This window comes from Rosa rugosa, chromosome 7 (assembly GCF_958449725.1).
Source record: "Rosa rugosa chromosome 7, drRosRugo1.1, whole genome shotgun sequence".
Classification (NCBI taxonomy): Eukaryota; Viridiplantae; Streptophyta; class Magnoliopsida; order Rosales; family Rosaceae; genus Rosa; species Rosa rugosa.
In genome coordinates this window covers 3,139,027-3,162,435 of record NC_084826.1, presented here as the reverse complement: position 1 = coordinate 3,162,435, position 23,409 = coordinate 3,139,027, and the positions used below count along the sequence as shown (strand labels likewise).

Sequence of the window (23,409 nt, the reverse complement as noted above, 5' to 3'; positions counted from 1 at the left end):
TCTGAAAAAGGGATGTCCGTGTGAAGTCTTTAATATACGGATCATCATGTCACGACCTGGGTGTCCCAAACGGTCGTGCCAAAGCCTATATGTGTCGGAATCCCATAAATCATCTCTCATGACATGGTTGGATTCAATGACTCGAATAGTGGTTGCATACAACCCACTAGAGCGACACATAAGTTTCTCTAAGACTCGTTTATGTCCGTAGTCATTAGAGGTGATGCAAAGGAACTCTTGTCCATTCTCACAATGTGTTTCCACATGTAAATCATTGGCACTTACATCTTGTAAGTAATAAAGTTCGAAAAATATGTCCATGACATGAGATAAAATCAATCGATACTTTATTAATAATAGCCAATGATTACATCAAAGTTTCTTGACCAAAATCTAATCCAACATAAAAATCAAACCTTAGACAAATCGTAGTCACTCAATCCGTTTGGTAATTTCAATTTGGTTGTGACCAGGTAAGGTAAGGCGAGATTTTGGTGGAGCGTTGCTCACTTTTAAAACCGTTCTCTCAGATCAAACCTTGCCTAGACATCACAATTACTCTTGAGTACGCCTAGAGGGAAAAAGTTAATACAATAAGTCATTTTATTGATTTAAGGCATGATTGCCATTACATAATTCTTGGAAATATAAAAATCTGCGGCATTTTGTCTTCATCGCCAGATTTAAAGTCTTTGTGAACTCGATGTCTTGATCACCCTGATGCGACTACCTTCGTAGGTACATTGCAAATTCAGGTCCATTGATCAGACGTTCCATATCAGACATAGACACCATAAAGAGGATTCTCCCTTGATTGAGGCGCATTGGCGCAATATGCATAGTCCCTAGGACTGGTGGCGTTGGAAAGTGGTGCCCATGGCCAACGTTGGCTCCATGGTTTCCAACCCTATGTCCCTCAAAATCACGCCTCCTACGGTCGTGGGATTGTCGCCTTGAGCGATTACCTTCTTGAGCATTTCGATCGTATGGATCATGACGTCGATGGCGACTTTCTCTAGCCATAGGACGATGCTCTTGATATCTATCTTGAAGCCTATCAAATCTTCTTTGCACAAGTTCATTGCCACGTCTTTCCGTAGTGGCCATAGCTTCAATAAGCTGTTGAAAACTTGTGATCCGTCTTGCATTTACATGAGTCCGGAGTAAGTCAGAGGACCTCATAGCATAGACGGGGAAGGTATTGAGGGTTTTCTCAATCAATTGGTCTTCTGTGATTGTTTTTCCACAGAGACGCATCATTGCTCTGATTCTGAGAGCTTCCGAATAAAATTGCATGACAGTGTCAAATTCAGAGAAGCGAAGATCTTTCCATTCTGCTTCTGTATTCGGAAGTATGGAGTCACGAACATTGCCATATCATTCGCGAAGCGCATGCCAAAGCTTGATGGCGCTATCCTCATTTATGAACTCAAACTGTAGGTCACTATCCATGTGACGTTTCATGAAGGCAAGTGCCTTGGAATTATCTTTCTCAGTTTGAGGGTCTGGAGCTGTTTCTATAGGGCAAAGCTCTTGGATTGTATGCAATAAATCACGGGCAATAAGGTGGATCTCGACATCAGTGACCCAAATTAAGTACATTTTGCCTGCATAATCCAATGGAACAAAATCGAGTTTGTTCATGTTTGACATCCTGAAAGATGAAACAGGGACAAGTTAGTTTCAGAGTCAATGCTTCCACGAAAACTAATAAGATTTCCGAGCTATGCTACCAAGAAATCGATTTCCAAGAATGACTGGATTAGACCGAAACAATGATGTTTGTATGGTCGTAAATCGATGCTTACGGACGCTCTTAGTCCGAAGTCTTACGAACGCTCTTAGTTCGTTTATAGCGCGAATCCCCACGATTCCGCTTTCTCAAAATCGAACCCACGTTATAAGAAAGGTGGGATGTAGAAGAATGGAGGTTTTCAAGTCCCCGAGAAAAAGAAGAAATATTTAAATTTCAAATTTTAGGAACTTCAAAACTTACTCTTTTGGATACTTACTTGTATTTGGATCACGCGCGTGTCGATGCAGGCGTGATGGAGCGAAGCAATCCGAGTAGAGTCGTGCAGCGAATGTTTATAAGGTCAAGCTTGTTGAAATTCGGAGCAAATTCTCTTCTGAACAGTTTTCACTTTGATTGTTGTACTGGTCTCAAAATAACTCCGATAAGGCTGAAATTCAGAGGTCAGATGGAAGAGACAGAGATGAACAACTTTGATGAAGAAAAGATTTTGATCCGAGATTCCGAACTAGATGTTTCGGAGCCTGAAAACAGACGGACGTGCACAGGAAAGGGGAAAGGTGCAGTCGGTGTGCGTTGGTGCTGCAGGGGCAGTAGGGATGCGTGCGCAGGGGCGCGTAGGTGCTGCAGGGACAGCAGATATGCGGCAGAGCTGCAGGAGCAGCAGTGCAGCGACGCGGGGCTGCAGACGCACGGGCGCGTAGGCGGGCAGCACGGAGCGCAGGGGCGCGTAGCGCTGGGCGCGCAAGGAGCAGGCTGCATGCAGCGAAGGCTTGGCTAGCTCGGGCTAGGGGCTGCTGGGGCAGTAGGCACGCAGGTAGGCAGAATAGTTGGTTTCGGTTTTTGTGGCTAGAGTCGTGCTGATAACGTGTTTAAGTATATTGGTATTGAGAGAGAATTGTAGAGAGAAGTATATATTATTATTGAGAATAGGAGCCCTATATATAGGGATTACAAAGTACTAGTTCTAATGTTACAAGGAATACCAATCCGTGTAGGATTGGGAAATCTAGAACCTTCTCTCCTATTGCTACTCCTAGTTTGATAAGGCACACTAAATCGATATTCCTTCAACAGATAGGGCAATTTCTGGCATATTGTTTATGAAGAGACCTGGATTCATTTGAGTACTAGTCTTCTTCCAGTATACAATATTCTGATCACAATGTAGCCTTTTATGAAACCTTGCACTTTAGTAACCTGTCACGACTGTTTTTCTGTCGGTAGTACATATATAGATCAAATGGTAACCCCATTAGTTATGTAGAAACTTCAAGAGTTTTTTTTTTTTTTTTTCTTCCTTTTATAAAAGAGGATCAAAGGATTTCACTCCTACCCCCATGGTGACTCGAACCCATGACTTCGTACATATGTAGTGGGTGCTCTAACCATTGAGCTAACACCACTCGAAACTTCAAGAGTTTGATTTTCTGGATATTTCCTTGAAATAAAAATGTGGGAAGTTCATTAATAACTGAAAATTTCTGTTATGTAGGTGCAAAAGTTGATGGGTTCAACCCCATTTGACCTTGCTCAGTTGCTCAGTCTAATTTGGCTAAGGGCAAATTAGTACGTAGGAATGCGCTTTGTCCGTGTGGTTCCAAGAAAAGATACAAGCGGTACTTTAGCCTCGCATGCTTTATCAATACTTGGCAGTTCATGATTCTGATGATTAAAGCTTAAAACCTTTTGAACTTCATATTTCTCGGGATTATAATTGATAAGCTTATTGGTTTATGTGGTATTTGATATGAAGTTTCTGTGGAAAGGATAAGTGATCCCGGAATAAGAGAGAAGGAAAATCTTACTGCGGTCCAGAGACACCTCAAGCTCGAAGAAAGAATTTTCAGTTTTTGGAGCCTTTGATTTGTTTCGGTTTATTTAGGAAGTTGGCCTTTTGATGATCCTACTCTACTTGCTGAGACCAAATTTATTAATATTGTGTTATACAATAAATTGCTGTGAAATTGAGGTTGCAGAAGTTTTGATTATAAATGCATCAAGGGTGCAATCTTACCATTCTTATTGACTGTTCCATAATTTTCACAGAAACCCATTTATTTTCCATAAAGAATGTGGAGTATCTCTAGTATTTTCTTTACACATAAAGCCCGTTTCTACTGGAACTTGCTTGGGAGGAAGAAAACAGAAAGTGAAAAACCATCAACTCAACGTTGTTGCAAATTACATATCACATGTACCTTTTTATCCTTAAAAGTTTATTCAATTCAACATGTCAGAGGAGTTATAATGGGTCATAACTCATAACTAAGATCATTGTTGGTAAAATTATGATTTTTGCCAGTGAAAATAATACAGGAATCATGATAAAAAGATTCATTTTTTGTGCAATGATAAAAAGATTCATATTTCTTTTCAAAAAAAAAAAAGATTCATATTTTTTTGAGTCTCATAAGTTTTTTTTTTTTTTTCAAATTCAAAAAATTGTAAAAAAAAAAAGAAAGTTATTTGATATTTTCGTCTTAAAAATTATGCTTTTACCAATAGTAAGATTATGAGATGAGAATTTAGTATAAATAGTGATCTTATCATTATTTGACACGTTTAGAAGTGTCGTGGTAAGCCAGAACATGTCAAACATTGTCGACTTATTTTTATTGAAGTTCTCCCGTACAATAATCTCAACATTAGTAAACTATGATTTTTATTAGCAGCTCCAAGTGGCAGAACTAACGAATCAACCTGATTTTTTTTTTTTTTTTTTTTTTTACAATTTTCTCAGTTTTCCAACTTTAAAAAATCATAAAAAAATTGGGTCGCGAATTTTAAGTTATGTCAATTCTAAAAATGCTTAAAAATCAAGAGTTGAGGTGGGAATATTTTGGTGAAAAATAAGAACATGTGATTTTTGCCCAAAAACCGTGTGTATATAACAGTTTTTGGTGGAAACTCATGATCTCGAAACAAATTTTTTTTTTTTTTTTTTGAATGAAAATTTTGGATTGATTCTCACATATGGATATAACAGCTTTCCGTGTGCTTAGCCTAACTTCAGTTACCTCCACATTTGTTTTCCTAACAAAATTTTTAGTTTTCACCCCTATGGAGTGGTTGCATATGGAGCCGTTATTGTAAACGACGAATAGCTGTATGAATAGGTACGGGCCGGCGGTGTAACAACGTGAATCAATAGAAGCGTTTATTGTAACTACCTTCCAGAATAAAGTTAGCACAATAAACTTTGTTATTATTTCGGCACCTTTACTGGTCTTTTTCTTTGGCTAGGGATGCCACCAGATTGAACATCTTAGAAAACAAACATCACAGCCAAGAAAACTGATATCACAAAATCCCCCTTTATATATCAACCCCAACTTGAATTCCCTTACCTTCATACTCCACATCCATCAAGCTCGATTTCGAAAACTCAAATCGATTCAGTACATAAAATCAAGCACGCAAATATGAGTAGTGACCGAAAAACCTTGCACATTGCCATGTATCCATGGTTTGCTATGGGGCATTTGTCCCCATTTCTCCACATCTCTAACAAACTAGCCGAGAGAGGCCATAGAATCTCCTTCTTCCTACCCCAAAAAACACAAGCCAAGTTGGAGCATTACAATCTCCACCCTGATCTCATCACCTTCTTCCCCCTCACCATCCCTCACGTCGAGGGCCTTCCCGAGGGGGCGGAGACCACTGCCGACGTTCCTTTTCCTCTCCACACCCACGTCGTCACCGCCATGGACCTCACTCGCCCCCAAATTGAGAAATTTCTCCGAGAACTCAAACCGAATTTGGTCTTCTACGATTTCACTCATTGGTTGCCCCAACTGTTGCGTGAGCTGGACGGCAACATGAAGTCAGTCCACTACTGCATTATTAGCCCCGTGACAATAGGGTACCTTCTAAGCCCGGAGAGGAAGCTAACCGAAAAACCGTTGGTGGCAACTGATCTTCTAGAGGCTCCTACGTCATTTCCTTCTTCATCCATCAAGTTGCGGACACATGAAGCTCGAGGACTAACCTATGTGACAAACCTGGAATACGGGCGTGGGATAACATTTCTTCAACGCCAACTGACCGCTTTGGCCGAATGTGATGCCATTGGTTTCAAGACATGTAAAGAATTCGAAGGGAAGTTTTGTGATTACCTAGAAGTGCAGATGAAGAAGCCAGTGATTCTCGCAGGGCCGGTGGTGCCGGCCCCTCCAAGCTCGGCGTTGGAAGAGAAATGGGCAGAGTGGCTCGGAGGGTTTGAGCCAAGAAGTGTGATTTTTTGTGCTTTCGGAAGTGAATGCGTGCTGAAGAAGGAACAGTTGCAAGAACTGGTGTTAGGATTCGAGCTCACGGGTCTCCCGTTCTTCACAGCATTGAAAACGCCTGAGGGATTCGAGTCCATCGAAGCTGCATTGCCCGAAGGGTTCGAAGACAGGGTGAAAGGGAGAGGTGTTGTTTACAGTGGCTGGGTGCAACAGCCGTTGATACTGAAGCACCCATCTGTAGGGTGCTTTGTGACTCACTGTGGTTCGGGGTCTCTAGCCGAGGCGATGATGAACCATTGCCGGTTGGTGCTTCTACCGCACGTCGGAGACCAGATCATTAATGCGAGAATGATGGGAGGCGATCTGAGAGTGGGAGTTGAAGTCGAGAAGGGAGACGAAGATGGCTTGTTTAGCAAGGAAGGTGTTTGCAAAGCTATGGAGGTTGTGGTGGATGATGAGAGTGAGGTAGGGAAAGAAGTGAAGGCTAACCATGCTAAGTGGAGGGAGTTCTTCTCCAACAAAGGGCTTGAGAAAACGTACATTGATGGCTTTGAGCAGAGGCTGCATCAACTGATAGAATGTTAATAGCTCAAACACCTAGCAAGTGGTGTATTTGTTTCTCCATTTGGCAATGGCTAGCTTGGTGTTTTGACCGACCATATATTCATGTTACAGATATATATATATATATATATACAGACAATATCTTAAATGATTCTACTATACTTTTTAGTTATGTTTTTATACTCTGTGCACAACTGCACATCTAAAAAGTATATACCTTTCATAATTCATAGTTTCTTAAAATTGTAACTTTATTTTGCATATTTGGGAACTATAAAATTGGGTAAAGTTTACCTAAAATGATACAATCAGTATGGGAAAAATTTCAGCACTTCAAACAACTCGTCATGTACTCCTTGAACTATCAAATTTATCTTTAATTGTCTTTCCTCCCGTGTTGGTGTACCTGATGAGAGGCTACAGAGGCAACCGCCTTATAGATGCACAAAATATATGCAGGAAGCAATTGTTGACTTACTTAATTATGACTCAAAACGGGCCTAAAGAAACAAACCCAAATAACCCTACAAACTTCAATCAAATAATTATGACACGTCTTACATTGTGGTCGTAGGTTTAAAACAGGGGCGGATCTAGGTATGGGGTGGGGAGGACTCAAGCCCTTCCCAAACTTTTGGGTTGAAAGAAAAAAAAAACCTATATATATGATGTATACTTTTTGTTTATATGTATATTTGTTTAACGAAGTCCATCCGAACTCTCGAATTATCGAAGTCAAACTCTTCTCTGACTCTCTCATTCTCTCCGTCCATCACAAATTTTCATTCTTCGTTTTCTTCTTCTTCCCAAAAAGGCCTAAATTTCGGATTAAATTCAATCTTTGAACACTTGAACTCTCAGATTTTCATGTCCCCACTATTGCATTCCCACACCTGTGCATAATTGTACTAATTTTTTTTTTTTAGGATTCACCTAAAGGAACACATGAATATGTAGCCCTCCCTATTTTCGAATCCTAGATCCGCCTCTGGTTTAAAATTTTGTTGCATCAAATTAATTTAATTTTAATAAGCTTTTTCAAGCAAGATAAGATCCAACGAGAGCCACTGCATCGAAGTAAGGAAATGTGATGTTAAATGTCTTGCTTATTTTGTAGCGTTTGAAGTTGAGCGATCGGTGTGGATGCTAGTTAAACAAGAACACCAGACAAAAGGGTTCATTAATTGCCTCCGGCCTCCTTCACCAGAAAGTAAAAAAAAAAAAAAAGTGCATGGTACTATGGTTGCTAGCTTATCGTGTAGGTTGCATGTACTTCGAAGAAAAGTCATCTCGGGTGAGGCCAACTCCATAAGAAAAGTAATCTCCTTATGGTTTCCTTCACCATAAGGAAAGACGTTTGCTACCTGATTAATACAATTCCATCAACTCCAAGTCCAAGAAGTTTTACACATTTGATACAGGCTAGCTAGGCTACGGCAACCTTAAATGAAAGTGGGGGCATAATGGAGGAGGGTTTTTTAATTTTAATTTTAATTTTATTTTATGATCTCACCATACTTGCTCCGACAAAGATGTTCAATGATTAGCTAGAGCATCTGCTACATTATTCCCTTATCTAAATATGTGTGAAGATTTGAAGTTCATTTGTGAGATTTTGTATAAGCAATTTAACTAACGTACTCGAAGTTGTCAAGACACAAGTGAAGGAGAGTGAATATAATCAAGTACAGTAGATGAATCTACCTCTAGCCATATGTGTTTCCAATCACGAAGCCAAGCAATCTCTATAGCTGTGACGGCTGCCATTACTTCCGCTGCAATAGAACTAGGGATATCAAGGTTAGAAGCAAAAGCACCAACAAATTGATCTTTATAATCACGAAAGACAGCACCGAATCCTCCAATATCCTCTTCATGTTTTCAAGCGCCGTCAGACTTAATCTTAATGCATCAAAGAATGAGGGGACGCCAAGCAGCCTCAACCACTCTAGGAGTACGTCATGGTCTACAACAAGCACCAAAATTTCGTCGCGGTCGACAACAAGCACCAAAACTTTTCAAGATATGTAGATTAATATATGCCCATTAATTATCTTCTGAAAAAGTCATTGTCGGAAGTCATCGAAAATGTCTTGGTAGGAAATAATTTTCTTCCGACCAGCCGTCTGAAATTCTTGACCATTTCCAACGGAAACGGCCGTCGGATTTTGGTCGGAATTAATGTTTGTTTCGTGACTTTCGTCCAAACAATTAATTTCACCACCCTCATGTACTATATATGTCAGCATTGATGTTAACCCTCAAATTTCTTTGGTCAAAGTAGACGGCAATAACATAATATTAGTAGGGTAGAAGAATTGGACGCTTGATATATATACTGATTGATCATTGTTTGTTTCATCAAACAAGATGAACTGATAAGGAAAGTTATAATTTAAAGATTAATTAATACTTATAAATAAGTCTTTAATTGGTAACCTTTAAATTATACTATATGTTAATGTCACAAAGTCTTTATACTATAAAACATCCAACAAGCTCAGTGCCATTGCACAATCGAATACAGAAACATTGTCACCGGCCATAGCCATTTCCATTAGCGGAGTTATGGAGATCAACTTGTCAAGCATCACCCTCCGTCCATTCCGGCTATCGGATGTCGAAGATCTCATGACATATGCCGGAGACGAGCAAGTGACTCTAAACCTCCGATGGAAGACTTTGACAACCAAAGAGGAGGCTTTCACTTTCCTCAAAGATGTGTGTATCCCACACCCTTGGCGCCGGTCGATATGCATCGATGATCGTTCAATCGGCTTCATATCCGTCTTTCCATGGTCAGGTGATGAGAGTCACAAGGCTGACATGGGGTATGGTATAGCCCCAAAGTATTGGGGACAAGGAATAGTCACTGAAGTAGTTAAGACCGCCGTTCCTCTAGTGTTCAGGGACTTGCCTCATTTGCTTAGGTTGCAAGCTTTTGCATATTCAGAGAATAAGGCCTCTCAGAGGGTGTTGGAGAAAGCTGGGTTCCAGAGGGAGGGTTTGTTGAGGAAATATGAATATATTAAGGGAGAAATTATTGATATGGTTGTTTATAGTTTTCTATCAACAGATTAGACTAGTAGTCCAAGAGTCCAGCAATGAATAATTGGTCTTCTATGCTCAATATGGGGGACTTTTATGTAACTTTACTTTGAGTATTACAGGTAATTGTAATGAAGTTTGCTACTATCAAGTATGACACATCTAGTTCTAGTTCTAGTACTTCTCTTATTTAGATGTCTGCAAGCTTGCAGCAGAAATGTGTCCAGTTTCCCTAATTTTCTCGTCTTTTTTTTTTTGGCAAAGAGTAAGAACATTAAAACCACAAGCGAAAAAGAACCCCTGACAGAAACAACAAACAAAACTACACAAACAGCAGCCCCTACAAGTGAGGAGGGCCAGGTAAACCATCAAACGCAAGAACTTCAGCTAAGGGAGAAGGAGGGTGCTGAGAGAGAATATACGTCGCTGTCCAATCCGAAGCAGGGTCATTTCGTCTGAGAGAGTTGATAATATCTTGGGAGTCAGAAGAAATGAAAATGTCCTGCAATGGGAATGTGTTGGCTAGCTTCCCTAATAGCCAGAGCTTCTGCAGCCATTGCAGAAGGGGCCATCATCTTCATTGCTCTTCCAGCAACCAACAAACCATTTGAATCATGTGCAATTGCTACAATTCCACATAAAAGAGTCTTTGAACCATTATGCATCAGTATTTATTCGAATGGCATTCAGAGGTGGTGGAATCCACCTTGTGTGGCAAGGAGGAGACTGGGTGTGATGTTGCAATTGTCGTGGAATGGGAATCCCAGGCTTGCTTGCTGCAATAAACTCATTCGCCCTGGGAAACTCAGAGGAAAGATCAATTTCCTGAGAAAATATTTCTTTGTAGAGGGGAAGAGGTATTATTGGTTTAGTGTGGTTAACAATAATTAGTAATCCACACAATCAAATGAAAATAAAAGGCTGTGGAACAGAAGTAAATATAAAGCTGCAACATCTTAACTAGAAATCTGTATTCATAATCATATATTACTTCAATGATTTTTATAGTAACCTAAAGTAAGTTTTCGCTTTATCTTGGAGCTATTAACACAATAGTTACAAAGAAAAGGGGAACAAACTATTTTTATGGACACTGTACAAAAGGACTGCTGCAGTCTTTGGGCAACAGTAGCAGGTCATGCATTAACAAATACTACAATTGTTGTACATGCTTTTCTCCATTCACTCTATCCTACCCTAACTCCAAAGCAAACAAGCAGAATGTCTCCTTATTCACAGTTGAGAGAACGAGGCTTTTCATGGTATAGAATTTACTGAGATCCCTTGTCGTAGAGGTGAGCTGGGCTGGTCCATATTTGGTGGAGTGACAAGTCGTTGCAGGGGCTTGAGAGCTACCGTGAGCTCTGAAAATGAGGGGCGCAAGTTTGGCTCACTGGGTTATCAAATAACCAGACACGAGAAAAAACACTCAATTAGTTAAACTCTATTCAACAAGAGTTGTACTAAAGCAATGTGTTACAAAAGTTCTGGAACTTACGTCTGCCAGCATTGCCAAATTATCCTTGCAACAGGGGGATCAACTTCTTTAGGGATGTCAAGGCGGCGATTCTGGAAACCCACCGCACCCACAACTTGCATCGGGTTCATCCCACTCCAAGGCAATCTTAGAGTAGCAAGTTCCCACAAAATTACTCCAAAGCTATATACATCACACCTGTATGTTTGACACAAGATACACATAATTAAGAAGGTTGGGATCCAGCAGTAGCCTAATTTAGCCAGGCTACAATATAAATAAACTCATTAAGCTTCCCAATTCCCAGGCTGTGCCACCAAAGTCGAGTGTAACAAATAGTTAACGGTTAATTCAAATAACTTGAGGGATTCATGTTATGAAATTGATTGACAGACCTCAATTCCCACCACAGTTATCATGGACGTAGCATGTTCACCACATAGAAGAAAAGAGAAATGGGGGGCCTCTCTAATTTGCAGACTGATTAAGGACTTTTGACCATTGTCATGAGACAGATGTGCAGTCAGATTAAAAAAAGGACTGGTTAAGTACTTTTAACCATTGCCATGGTATTTCTCTAAGGCCACCTCAAACAAATATCAATCTGTATGAACTTTTCCTCACCAAGATTAATGGAAGAAGGCAGTGGGAAATCAAAATCAACATCCAGCCTTCTTTCTTGTTTTAGGCATTGAAATGTTGCCCAAGCACAAAACAACTATTTATAACAAATTGGGCGTCTTTAAAAGAGTTAACCATTTAGTGCTCCATAAACCTTCAAAAATTTATTCTCAGTATGCCAACAAAAGTACCATACCGAACATCAAGGCATACATAAACAAATAAAAGATATATGTGACATCTCTCAGACATCTTCAAGCTCAAAGAAAAGAAACAGAAATACAATAAGACTTTACTCACTTTTCATTTGAGTTTTCATTGCGCAAAACTTCTGGTGCCATCCACTCAGGCTAACACATCAAGGGGAAACAATCAGAGAGATGAAGAAAAGGTGCCAAATTTTGACTTGGGCTTATTATAAACATTATCAAGACTAGCAGTCACATTGTATAAGTATCTGCAGAAGCTAATCCAAAAAGAAAATCAATAACATGAATTTCAGACTCTCACCGTTCCAGCAGTTGATTTGGAGGACAAGAAAGTGTTATGTTTCAAGCGCGACAGTCCAAAATCACCTACCTGTATAGTTGAATCCAGTCTCATGAAAAGTATACCTCACAGAACAACTACTCAGATGGTATGCTAAAACAGTGAAAACAAGCCCAATACCTTCACATTCCAGTTCTTATCAACCAATAGATTTGGAGATTTCAAATCCCGGTGAACAATAGTGGGGTTGCTCGAATGCAAGCAATTCATACCCCTTGCCTGCAAAATACAAAGAGTCATGAAAGTGGATATGGATGTATCCTGCTGGTTCAAAGGGAGACAGCCAGACAGGGAAGATTTTCATACCACATCAAGAGCCATCTTTAATCTTCGTCTCTCTTCAATTTGACAATGAGGACGATGGATAATCCGATATAGACTTCCCCTGGGGAAACCAAATGCCGGTAGAGTTATTACAAATTTCTTTTATATTTTTATATTTTTTATTTTTTATTTTTTATTTTTTATTTTTTATTTTTTATTTTTTATTTATGTATAAATAGACCAGTTATAATGGCAAAGTTGACAAATGTAATATGTAAGCATATGTAGTTGATTGCAATCACCATTTCATATTGTTCGAGGTTCATCTTATACCTTGGAAGGAACTCTGTAATGATAGAGAGGTTAGGAGGACGTGTAATAGCACCCATAAAAAGCACAACATTCGGATGCCGCAGCCTACGCATTATCCGTACCTAACATTGCAGACCAAAGATTACAGAAAAGGTACAATCAGCTTTGGAACTATATGATATGATATTGAGCTTATTAAAAGCTACGCGGCCAAGGCAGCACATTGATCCATGTGTGTGTATGTATAACTGTGTCAAACTTGTAAAAGTACAAAGATGCATAGTCCGCCATATTAGTTTAGCAAGGAGCGGGGAATGATCAATTACAGTTTCAACTTAGGTTTGAAAAGTTATACCATACCAATTTATTTTGTCTATAACTTAAACATGGGAGCGTATGGTTCAGAATGTACCATAATTATTTCTAGGTTGTAAGTTTATTTTCTTTTTCTTTCTTTTCCTGAAAGTGCTGGAACTATAAAGTGGAACATGAAAATGCACACAAGGACTAGAGAATTACTTCTCTTTTGAACTCAGCCAAAGCAGCACCCGAGAAATCCTGGTCTAGGAACTTCTTCACAGCAACTTCCTGTAACTCAACAACAATCCACCAGCCAAAAGTAATTGTCAATAGTTAATCTTAATTCCTCTTGTAATGGCTGTGAAATTAAATGCAAAACAATTTCAAGCCACAGCTAATGAATTAAGTAGATGCATAATTCCAGGAAGTAATGGCAATAGCAGAATCTACCATTAAAATAATGAGAATAAGAGTCCCAGTCATGAAAAAAATACAAATCTTAGGTAGCCGTAAAGAAGACCCGAATAAACTTGCTTCCAAATAAACACCAGATCAATTTAAACAACATAGCAATTTGCCTACTTTCCCTGATGTTGCTAATTTTCATGCAATTTTATGACCTGCTAGTTTACATGCTTCTACAGTGCCAGTGATTAAAGACAACCCCCCAAAAAATTTAAATAAAATATAACAAAAGTTACGCATGAAATACAGACGGACATATAGGTTTTTATTAGAACTCACCGTGCCATTCCATTCAGCATGGTACACCTCTCCATATGAACCTAATAAAATGAGAGAAGAAAATTAAACAGCTCTCCAGGAAAATAGTTTATTGCTGTCTTAGGATTGAACACTGACAGTTTTAAAGACAATATAGGGGAGTCTGACCAGGCATGTGCATTACCCAGTCCAATTCTTTCTCCAATAAGCAGGTCTTCCCACGGAATTTCACTCTCACTTACATCAACATCCTCAAATACTTGCTCAACCCTACTTGTTATGGAATCAAAGGATGAGTTGCAACTTTCTGGATCCTTCAGTTTGGAATTGGTCTCCATGAATCTTTCATGAGTGAACTTTCTTCGATCATGGAAGCCATTTACATTATTCTCACGTTCTACAGAGCCACTTTGTAAATACTCAGACATATTTGGATGTGCAGTAGATTTGAAACCACCAGTATTGATCTGTTCAGATTTGGTGGAGCTGGTGGAAGCTGAAGATGACGGATTATAACCATTGGGTTCTCGATTAACTCTTGGGATAATTCCATCCAAATAATCATACTCCTTCTTTTTCGGGACTTCATTGTGTGCACGAACATTTTTTGTGTACGAGGCAAGATTATTTCTTGGTCTCTGAAGCTCATCGGCCTTATTCTCCAAAGGTTTGTTATATATAGGAGCTTTCCCAGTTCCTTTTACTTGGAATGGGTTAAGATCTGCAAAAAGACTGTTAGAGTCCTCCGAGTTATTTTGAGCATATGGAACTACATTTTGATTCATCCTCACACCATCAACTGCAGGTGCCCCACGGTTCCCTCTGTACCGTGAATTTTCGAAAGCTGACAAGGGAAGATGATCTAATTGAGTTCCTCTCTTGGGGACTCCAGAAGAACCAACTCCTCTGCCGCCAATTTCACCCCAGAATGATTCTGCTTTCTCAGAAGTTTGCAAGCTTTGGCTGCTTCCCTCTCCATGTAATGGCTTTGGTCCTGAGTACACAATTTCAGAATCAATCAAAGAAGGGAAAGTTGGGATTCTGTTCGATTTCGGATTGATTGGCTTGAAGGTAGTGTCCTTTGCACTTGGATTGTCAGCTGGTATGAGTGTTCCAGGATCCGCCATAAGATCCACCATAAACTCCCTGTCAAATGAACTATAAATTAAAACCACGTGGAAGCTTAAACAGCCTGAGTTGATAGCTCTTAGAAAAATCAAAGATACTTGTATATGCAGCCTGCTATAAAGGAAAAGCAAACCAAACAGTACAGTAACATGTAAACTGGTAAGAGGAAACAATCTTTTCTTCCAATGCACACTATGATACTATTATGACGGTGAAAAAGATCACTTTTATAACGGTTTAAAGTTATCATTCAAGAGACATTAAATCAGTAATATCATTCAAGAGACATTAAATCAGTAAAGATTAAGCTTTAGAGATTGAAACAAATCATGTAATAAAAAGTGAGGTTACAGTACAAAGGTCATAACGTTGTATGCAAGAACCTAGGAATGAATATTAGTTAACTCTACATACATAATTGCATGTATAAAATTGAAAAGACAACATCACATCATAAAAGCACACCTGTCATCCTCCAACTTTACTACATTAATAGCACCATCCTCGACACCTGTGTAGTGCACACCCTTAAGCAGTCTGCAAGGCATCTTGATACTGTCAGCTAATACCTGCATCCAGAGGAAACAAAGTCAAGACACAAGATCCATGTATCCAAAAACTTGTAACTCATAAGCTCATAACTAACTCTGATAATCGTAGCTACATTTAACAGCAGAAGATAATTTGCTCAACGTGAGCAGGCAAAGAACTTTAAGCAAACAAAGTAACAAACTTTGTTTATGTCAAACTGGAAAAAAATGACATCTAGTGACTACTAACAAATTAAACATATGGGTCCGCCCCTGCGTATCATGGCAAACTAGAATGTGAGAGGAGTTGAATACATAAATACCAAGTGAGAATGAAAATCAAATTACATAATTTCAAGAACTAATCTATAGTTTTATATTTTGTAAGCACAAACAAAAAATTTCAAGACATGATGGGCTGAAATAAAAATAAATAAATAAATAAAACCATAATCTAGTTTAAAAAACACAGCTAGATGTCCTCCTGTTTGTGAATATACTACTAAATTGCAAATTATTACAATCCAACAAAACAAATTGGCTAGACTCGTGCTGCTTACTTGTATCTGTCTCTCTATATAGAGAATGTCTATATGAGCAAATTAACACAGAAACGCATATATAATGCCGAATCAGGAGCGAATGTACACAGCGAGGCATGCAGGCTCACCTATCTAAACTTATATGTAGACATATTTTTGTGTACTACATACACACAGATTAGTTGGAAGACATATATTTGTAACTCTGAACAATATTAGCTCAAGACTTGACAAGTTGACCAAGGTCCAGGAATTTTCAGTAAATAATGAATCTCATCTTAAAATTGCAAAGACAAAAGTGATAATAATGGTTTATAGGGCATTGTTTAAAATCAACAAATGACATATTATGTCACAGCAAAATACCACTGAAAAAGATGCACTTAACTAGGTTTTAACTTTTAACCAGGCTCAAACATCAAAGATTCAATTAATTATATAACCAACATGCCTAAAGCACTGATCATGTTGGCATTGTACAACACCATGTGTTACTCATAAGAACAAAAATAAGAAAAGACAAGGAAAAAAGTTGGAATAGAAGAATCAGATAAGGTTATATGACACTGTAGCATATAGCACATATCAAAATGGCCTATTTCAGTATATGGGACAGCCAGAAGACATCAAGCATAACAAAAAAGTAGTGCCTGAAGAGACTATCCCTTATGATAAACAAACATCTAACCTTGAAAAGTAAAGCACGATGTCGGGAGAGGCCAATGGTTATGGACCCAATAGGTAGTACAATTGTTTGTGAAGATGCCCTCAACTCTGAACTTCTTTCCATCCACCTCGCCAAGATGATATTAGCATCCTTTACAGGCCCGCCCATATGTCCGCTAACGAGTTCAGCAAGCCTCTGTACCAAAATTCCAACATTGGTGATGGGGCAGTCTACGGCAATACACTGTGCAATTTGCACCAACTCTTCCAAGGTAGGATCAAGTGTTCGATTTACTAATGAAACTTCAAATCCAGATCTCCCAAGGTTTGTTTCAAGATTTGCGAGAGAAGGCATTTTTCCTTGTACTGCAGAATCCGTGGAAAGTCCATATACATCATAAAACCCATCAACCACTTTTTCGTCGTAGTCTAGCACGTTGTATTCCTGTGATGAACAAGAGAATTCAATCAAAATCAAGACAAATGAAGAACTGAAACACTGCATTGATAGAAGCATATACAAGCAAAACAAAATCAAGGAAGTGCAGAATTTGTTCTTTACGAATGGAGTCAAGAAAAATTACTATCTTCCCTGACCAGCAAAATCTACTCCCAAGTCCCAACCAATTTGGATTTTCGCATTTTACCACTAATGTTTGGTGACTACGATAAATCAATAACAGTGTTGACCCGCACCATGACATTCTCAACAGCCTCATTAGTACTCTTTCGGCAACTAAACTTGATCATTCTAAAGAAAAAGCTCAATAAAACTGAGCTCCACCACTTTTCAGCTACCCTAGTGTAGCATTCTTAAACCTCAATCGACCAATTCTTTCCCTTAATTAACAATGAATTGAGCAAATTCCGATCAGTCAACGACTATAGTCAAACTCAATTAACACTACAATTCGCTCGCCTGATCATATCAAATTGAGTCAAACCCCTAAAATCATGCTCATACAATCCAATTGAGTCCACACAAAAACTCACTGAACTCTAAAACCAAACAAAATTTCAAGCAAACTCACCCAATAGTGCCTGGACAAGGTCTCCGCGGCGGCCGCATCCACCTCATCCCCCGTCTGATCACCACCACGACGGCCGCCGCCCAAGCTCAGCATCGTCGCCGTACGGATCTGATCCTTCTCCGGATCATCCGAATTCGAAGCACTGATCGCCAGCGCAAGCTGCACCTGAAACTCCTCCTCCGACAACATATAGTCCGGCCGATTCCCGGTCGTCGCCGTCACAGACGACTCCGAATTGGCACCTACACCTCCGTTCGCCGGTACCGTCCCCACCGGCGACGACGACGAAGAAGAAAAAGCACTCGCCGGGGGATGGTTCCCGGCGCTCTGCCGGTGATCGGAGTCGCATGACGGTGAAGGTGACGTCAACGTTGTTGGTGGCTCGTTCGATCGAGCCGCCGGGTCGTGGTTGCTCCCTATATGAAGCTTCTTGAAAATGTGCTTCATCTCCGGTGAACTCTTCAGCTTTATCCAAACGGTTCCGTTTGCAATTTCTCTCTCTCTCTTTCCTTATGTTCTTCTTTCACTTTCTCCCTCACTTTAATTCTCTTTTTTTTTTTTTGGGTTTTTGGAATTCTTGACCCAAAGAGAGGAAGCGTTCGGAGGGAAAACTTGTTGGGGTAGTAATATAGGTGTTGGCGGGTAAGTTAATGACCGTGGTGTTGGGGGAAATTACGGGATTGACCTCGTTTCCCACGGTAAGTCGGCAAGTAGTGGGACGCGCCATCGCGATTGCGACGCAGTTGACGGCGACGGCGGTTACATGGAAGTTTACTGCCACGTCATTGAGGGGCTTAGAATTTTCGGGGCACGCGGTTTTGAAAAGAGGGGAGAGGGGAAACTTAAGAGGGAGAGTTTTTCTTTAATGGGAACTCTTATCTAGATTTTGATCCATATCAGTCTTAGCTGTTCTTTGCATTAAATCCAAATGTTTAATTACCTTATTGGTTATCACTAAGTCATGAATTTGAGAATTACCTTATTGGTTATTTGCTTTTTTTTTTTTTAAAAAAAAAAAACCCCACCCCATTCTCACCCTTGATGGGGCTCGAACTCCTGACCTCTTCTATATGAGACCAAAGCCTTATTGGTTATTTGCTTAATATCACTAGGTTTCCTTTCCTTTGAATCGTTCGTTCATGTCAAAGTGATGAGTTTGCAGTCACACATGAGTAAAAGATTCCTTGACAATAGCATAGGTTAGGAGAGTTACCAATTGCAGCTCAAACTTGGAAAGGTAATATTGTGAATCATCCTCCACAATAGGGTTGATGTGTACTTTTACATGTGGAATTAACCCACTAAATCGCTATAACCAGTCGACCTAGCTAGTTAGACATTGGTTTAGTCCGTTTGCAACATTCTTATAAATTCATCAAACATGTTGATATGAAGAAGTTGTAGGATGCATAATGTTTAATTATTTGAAAATCACAGTAAACTAAACCGAATATCATGTTATCACAGTCAGGAGATGAACGTAACAATAGGATTATTGTCTTATTGTTGTGTAGTGGAATTTAGGTGTGAACTTAACCCGCTAAATCATTATAATCCATTGACCTAGTTAGCCATTTGAAAATGATTTGATCAAGTTTGCAACATTCTTACAAATTCATCGAACATGTTGATATGGAGAAGTGTTTTTGTTTTTTTATTAAGATTGAAGATAGAAGAGCAACAATGCTCTCCATCTCCCCTTCATTTCAAAAGAAAGAAAATGAAATACATAAGGGGGGACGTAAAGCCTTACCCCACAAAAGCAAACTGAAATCGAAGCTAACTCTAACCCCAACTAACGAAAACGAAAATTGGGAAGACCTAAATAATCTCTATTACATAACGATGAAACAAAATCTGGAGGGAAATCCCACCAAACCAAACCTGCCGAAGAAATACCAAAATTTGCAAAAGCATCTGCAACTTGGTTTCCTTCCCAAAAAATGTGTGAGGAGTGGAAATGCATTTGAGAGATACGGTGCAAACAATTACCCCACTCAACTCGCAATTGCCAAGGCACCAGCTGAGGAGATTTGAGTAAAGTAAGAATCAAAGAAGAATCCACTTCTAACCATACATGTTTCCAATCACGAACTCAAGCTAATTCAATTGCTTTAATCACCGCCATTACTTCTGCTGCCACGGAACTTGGAATATCAAAACTAGAGGAAAAAGCACCAAGAAAAGTACCTTGATAATCCCGAAATACTCCACCAAACCCAGCTTGACCGGATGCACTTCTCCAAGCGCCATCAGTGTTAATTTTAACCCAACCAATTAAAGGAGGAAACCAATTCACCTCAATAATTCGTGGAGCACGTCTAGGCTTGCAAGAGACCGGTAAACTCTTCAAAATAGTAAGCTCATCCACACTATTATACATAGTGCCAGAAGCCAACATGCTAGAGTATATAATCTGCCCATTAACCCACTTATGAGCCTTCGCCACATCAACAGCTTCCCCTTCAAATCTGACCCTATTCCTCAAATTCCAAATACACCAAAGGATTGCAACGAAAGCAGCAACCCAAAGATCATGCAACTGAGCACTACGACCTTGTGCCAATCCTTGCTGAAACCTACCCAGTAAAGAATCCTGGAGTGCACCCAACTGAAACAACCCCTCCAAACGCTGCCATAATAGTGTTGCAAATGAACAATGAAGAAAAATATGGTCAATAGACTCCGTATGAAGACAACAAAGCCCACACCTTGAAGCAAGAGAGATACCGCGTTTTTGAAGGAAGTCATCAGATATAACACGACCTTTCAAAACTTTCCAAGCCAAGAGAGACATGCGTGGAGGAAGAAAATTGGACCTGGAGCGTTAAGGAGGTTCATTGTCTTTCTTAACCCTCTATTCAGCCAAAAAAAAGAAAGAAAGTATTTGAAAATCACAATAGACTAAACCAAATATCACGCTGCCATGGTCAAAAAATGGACTTAACAAAATTACAAATCCTAATCACTCGATGTCTGTTTTTCAGAATGGAAATAGCATATATTGTTTCTCTTATTTATCTTGGTTACTATATTAATCACATGATAATGTTCTAGTCTATTTTGCTTCATTCACGTCCAAAGTAAATTGCATAGTAAAAAAAATGATGCATGTAAAGCTTTGTCAATCTTACCTCAAACAATATCCATTTTGAATTTTTGATCATGTCATGCCTTAAAAAGGTAAAAATACATTCTATCCTTGTCTCTTATTTGATACTTATTTAATATGCACATCTTCTTCAAAACCTTTATTACATCACCCTCCTACTTACCCTAACATCACTGCAACTTCACCCACATGGCAGAACTAGGTATATTCGCATGCACCACAAACAACAAATAATAACCCGGCGGTGCAATCTCCGCCGCCGACGGCCCCACCACCCCAACCTCATACGTATCCAACGCCAAGCGCCTAACTCCGCCCAACCTCATCATCACCATTCTCTGGTTCATAGCAAAAGAGTGCGTCGTAAACGACGGCGCAACCAACGTAACCGATAACACACTATAGTCCAAGTACTCAGGCACCGCGAACGCAACCAAAAATCGTTCCCCATACCCAATACTCTCATCCACCGAAACGATTCTCGGCCGTACCGCTTCGTATTCGCTGGCCAAATACGGCGGCGAAAACGCCTCCAAGCTCAGGTCCGTCGGGAAGTCCACTCCAGTGAAGTTGTAGGCCACATGAGGGTTGCTTCCTCCTACTAAAACCCGCCCATCCGTGATCAAAACGGCCGAAGAATGGTACAGCCTCGGCCGTTTTGACTCAGCCATAACCCTAAAGCGCCGCTCAGGGAGCTCAGACGGGCGATAAATGACAGCTGCGGTCACCGGGTTCCGCCCGAGCTCCCAACCAGCTGTGCCAAGTCCAACGCCGTTTAAGATCAGTACGTCTCCGTTTGGTAAAATAAGCATGTCACCCATAGCTCTAGGTAAAGGCATGTCCTCCATGACCCAGTTAGGGTTTGCATCATTCACGTTGATCCGCCCGCACGTGCCTAGAGTCTCAACAAAGCTCCCACTCTCAGCAAGCATGCGCGAGCCACGTGGAGCGCCGCCGCAGACTACTATCTCTGCTTCGAGGAAGGGCTGGTTCTCATCCAAAGGAAGCAAGACGGAGGAGCCCGTGCTTGGATAGTTACGTGGTTCATTACCTGGGATTTCCGGGAGCTCCTTAACGACGGCGTTTTGCTTGTAGTCGAAGAGTATAGACCTAGTGTTGGCGAAGATAAACAAGTTTCCGTCGGGCAAGAGATGTAGAAATGGATACAGGTTGTTTTCGTCTCCCTGGTCTTTGGTTTGTCTCAGAAGCTCAAGCCAGATAGTTGAGGAAGAACTGCTGCGAGGGTAGAACTCGTAATTAAACTGTCTTCTACCTCCGACTATGATTACTCTTCCGTCCGGTAATATTTGATTAGTGGCGTACCATCTGCGTGTTAGTAAGTAGTTTGGTTCTTCGTTCCAATCACAACTGTCGTCATTGCATGGAGAGAATGTTCTCAACGAGCGGTCGCCGTCGTTGTATCCGCCGGTTTGGACTAGGGTTCCGTCGGGGAGGACGGCGCCGGAGGAGCACCACGGATCTGTTTGGATGGTGAGTGGACGGAAGGTGTTTTGGCCTATGTCGTAGAGGACGGAGTGGGCAGTGCAGTCATGTTGCAAAGCGGTGTCGTTGGGGTCGTCGCGGCACTGGCCGCCGGGGAGGGAGATGTTGGAGGCGCCGAAGTCGGTGCGGTCGAACATGATGACCTTGTTGTTGTGGAGGAGTTGCATGTGCATGGCAGAGATGCCGATGGAGGGTTGTAGGAGTTGCCATTGGCCTTGGTTGCCGGAATATGTTTGAGATGATATTGTTGGAGTGAGATAGAGAAGGGAAATGAAAATGGTGAAGGTGAAGGTAGTCATTGTTGTTGATATTAATTTTGGATGAGTTTAGGTGAATTGGGTGTGGTGGATGGTGTTTATATGTTTGGGAGAGGAGATTAAGCATAGGGTTGGTGAAGTTTGGAGCCAAAAGCGCCGGGGGTGCATTCAAAGAGTTGCATGCATGGAGTGAAGCTCAAGAAGCATGAAACTCTGGAACTAAAATTGCGCTCATCATTTTCTCTGTAAGGTTTGTTATATATATGTTTTCCCATAGTTTTGGTAATTAGCAAGCTTGTGATCAGTTAAGCTCGTCAAACATAACCATCAATTAGGCATATATATAATGTTCTTATGGGTTCAACACAAAAGAGAATTACGAGATTGGTCATATATATAATAAGAAAGAAGAATGATTATATTAATTAACTAGCTGCATCCCATCTAATTTATAACAGCTGAATGTAAACCAAAACTGATCGAGAACAACATATTTGATATACAACAATGAGATGTGGACTTTGCAAAAAGAAAAAAAAAACATATTATACTTGGTCATTTTTTTTCTCTTTAATTTGATCTACCAGCTGAGAGGGGAATTGTAATAACCGGTTTTTCTTTTAACCAAAACAGTTGGTGGCAAACACCTTTGTTAAAAGGAAGGGTGTTCCTTGATTCAAGGCCGGTGTCTTAATCATCATTCATGATTATGCATAATTGAATAATCATTCAATCATACCAGACAACTCTCTCTCACTCTCTCTGTCTCACGTCCGAAAACCATCCAAGAAACAGAGCAA

At 40.2% G+C, this 23,409-nt stretch overlaps 4 protein-coding genes across 4 annotated transcripts; 2 read left to right on the top strand and 2 right to left on the bottom strand.

Moving 5' to 3' along the window:
• Positions 1-5,013: 5,013 nt before the first annotated feature.
• LOC133723804 (cyanidin 3-O-galactoside 2''-O-xylosyltransferase FGGT1-like) lies at positions 5,014-6,670 on the top strand. Its single transcript, XM_062150669.1, has one exon. The coding sequence runs from the start codon at positions 5,179-5,181 to the stop codon at positions 6,565-6,567; it is 1,389 nt and encodes a 462-aa protein (XP_062006653.1). The 5' UTR covers positions 5,014-5,178; the 3' UTR covers positions 6,568-6,670.
• A 2,380-nt stretch (positions 6,671-9,050) lies between these two features.
• Positions 9,051-10,231, top strand: LOC133723936 (uncharacterized). Its single transcript, XM_062150807.1, has one exon. It carries the CDS (start codon positions 9,115-9,117, stop codon positions 9,625-9,627), a length of 513 nt encoding a protein of 170 aa, XP_062006791.1. The 5' UTR covers positions 9,051-9,114; the 3' UTR covers positions 9,628-10,231.
• A 319-nt stretch (positions 10,232-10,550) lies between these two features.
• LOC133719873 (serine/threonine-protein kinase EDR1) lies at positions 10,551-18,340 on the bottom strand. Its single transcript, XM_062146073.1, has 13 exons — positions 17,738-18,340; positions 16,729-17,151; positions 15,434-15,537; positions 14,025-14,986; positions 13,862-13,902; positions 13,337-13,405; positions 12,839-12,939; positions 12,548-12,626; positions 12,362-12,460; positions 12,203-12,271; positions 11,993-12,042; positions 11,093-11,269; positions 10,551-10,987 (listed from the first exon to the last, which is right to left on the bottom strand). The coding sequence occupies exons 1-13, from the start codon at positions 18,182-18,184 to the stop codon at positions 10,852-10,854; spliced, it is 2,757 nt and encodes a 918-aa protein (XP_062002057.1). The 5' UTR covers positions 18,185-18,340; the 3' UTR covers positions 10,551-10,851.
• Positions 18,341-21,019: 2,679 nt separating this feature from the next.
• On the bottom strand, positions 21,020-22,573 carry LOC133720261 (aldehyde oxidase GLOX). Its single transcript, XM_062146475.1, has one exon. It carries the CDS (start codon positions 22,523-22,525, stop codon positions 21,020-21,022), a length of 1,506 nt encoding a protein of 501 aa, XP_062002459.1. The 5' UTR covers positions 22,526-22,573.
• Between the last annotated feature and the right edge of the window lie 836 nt (positions 22,574-23,409).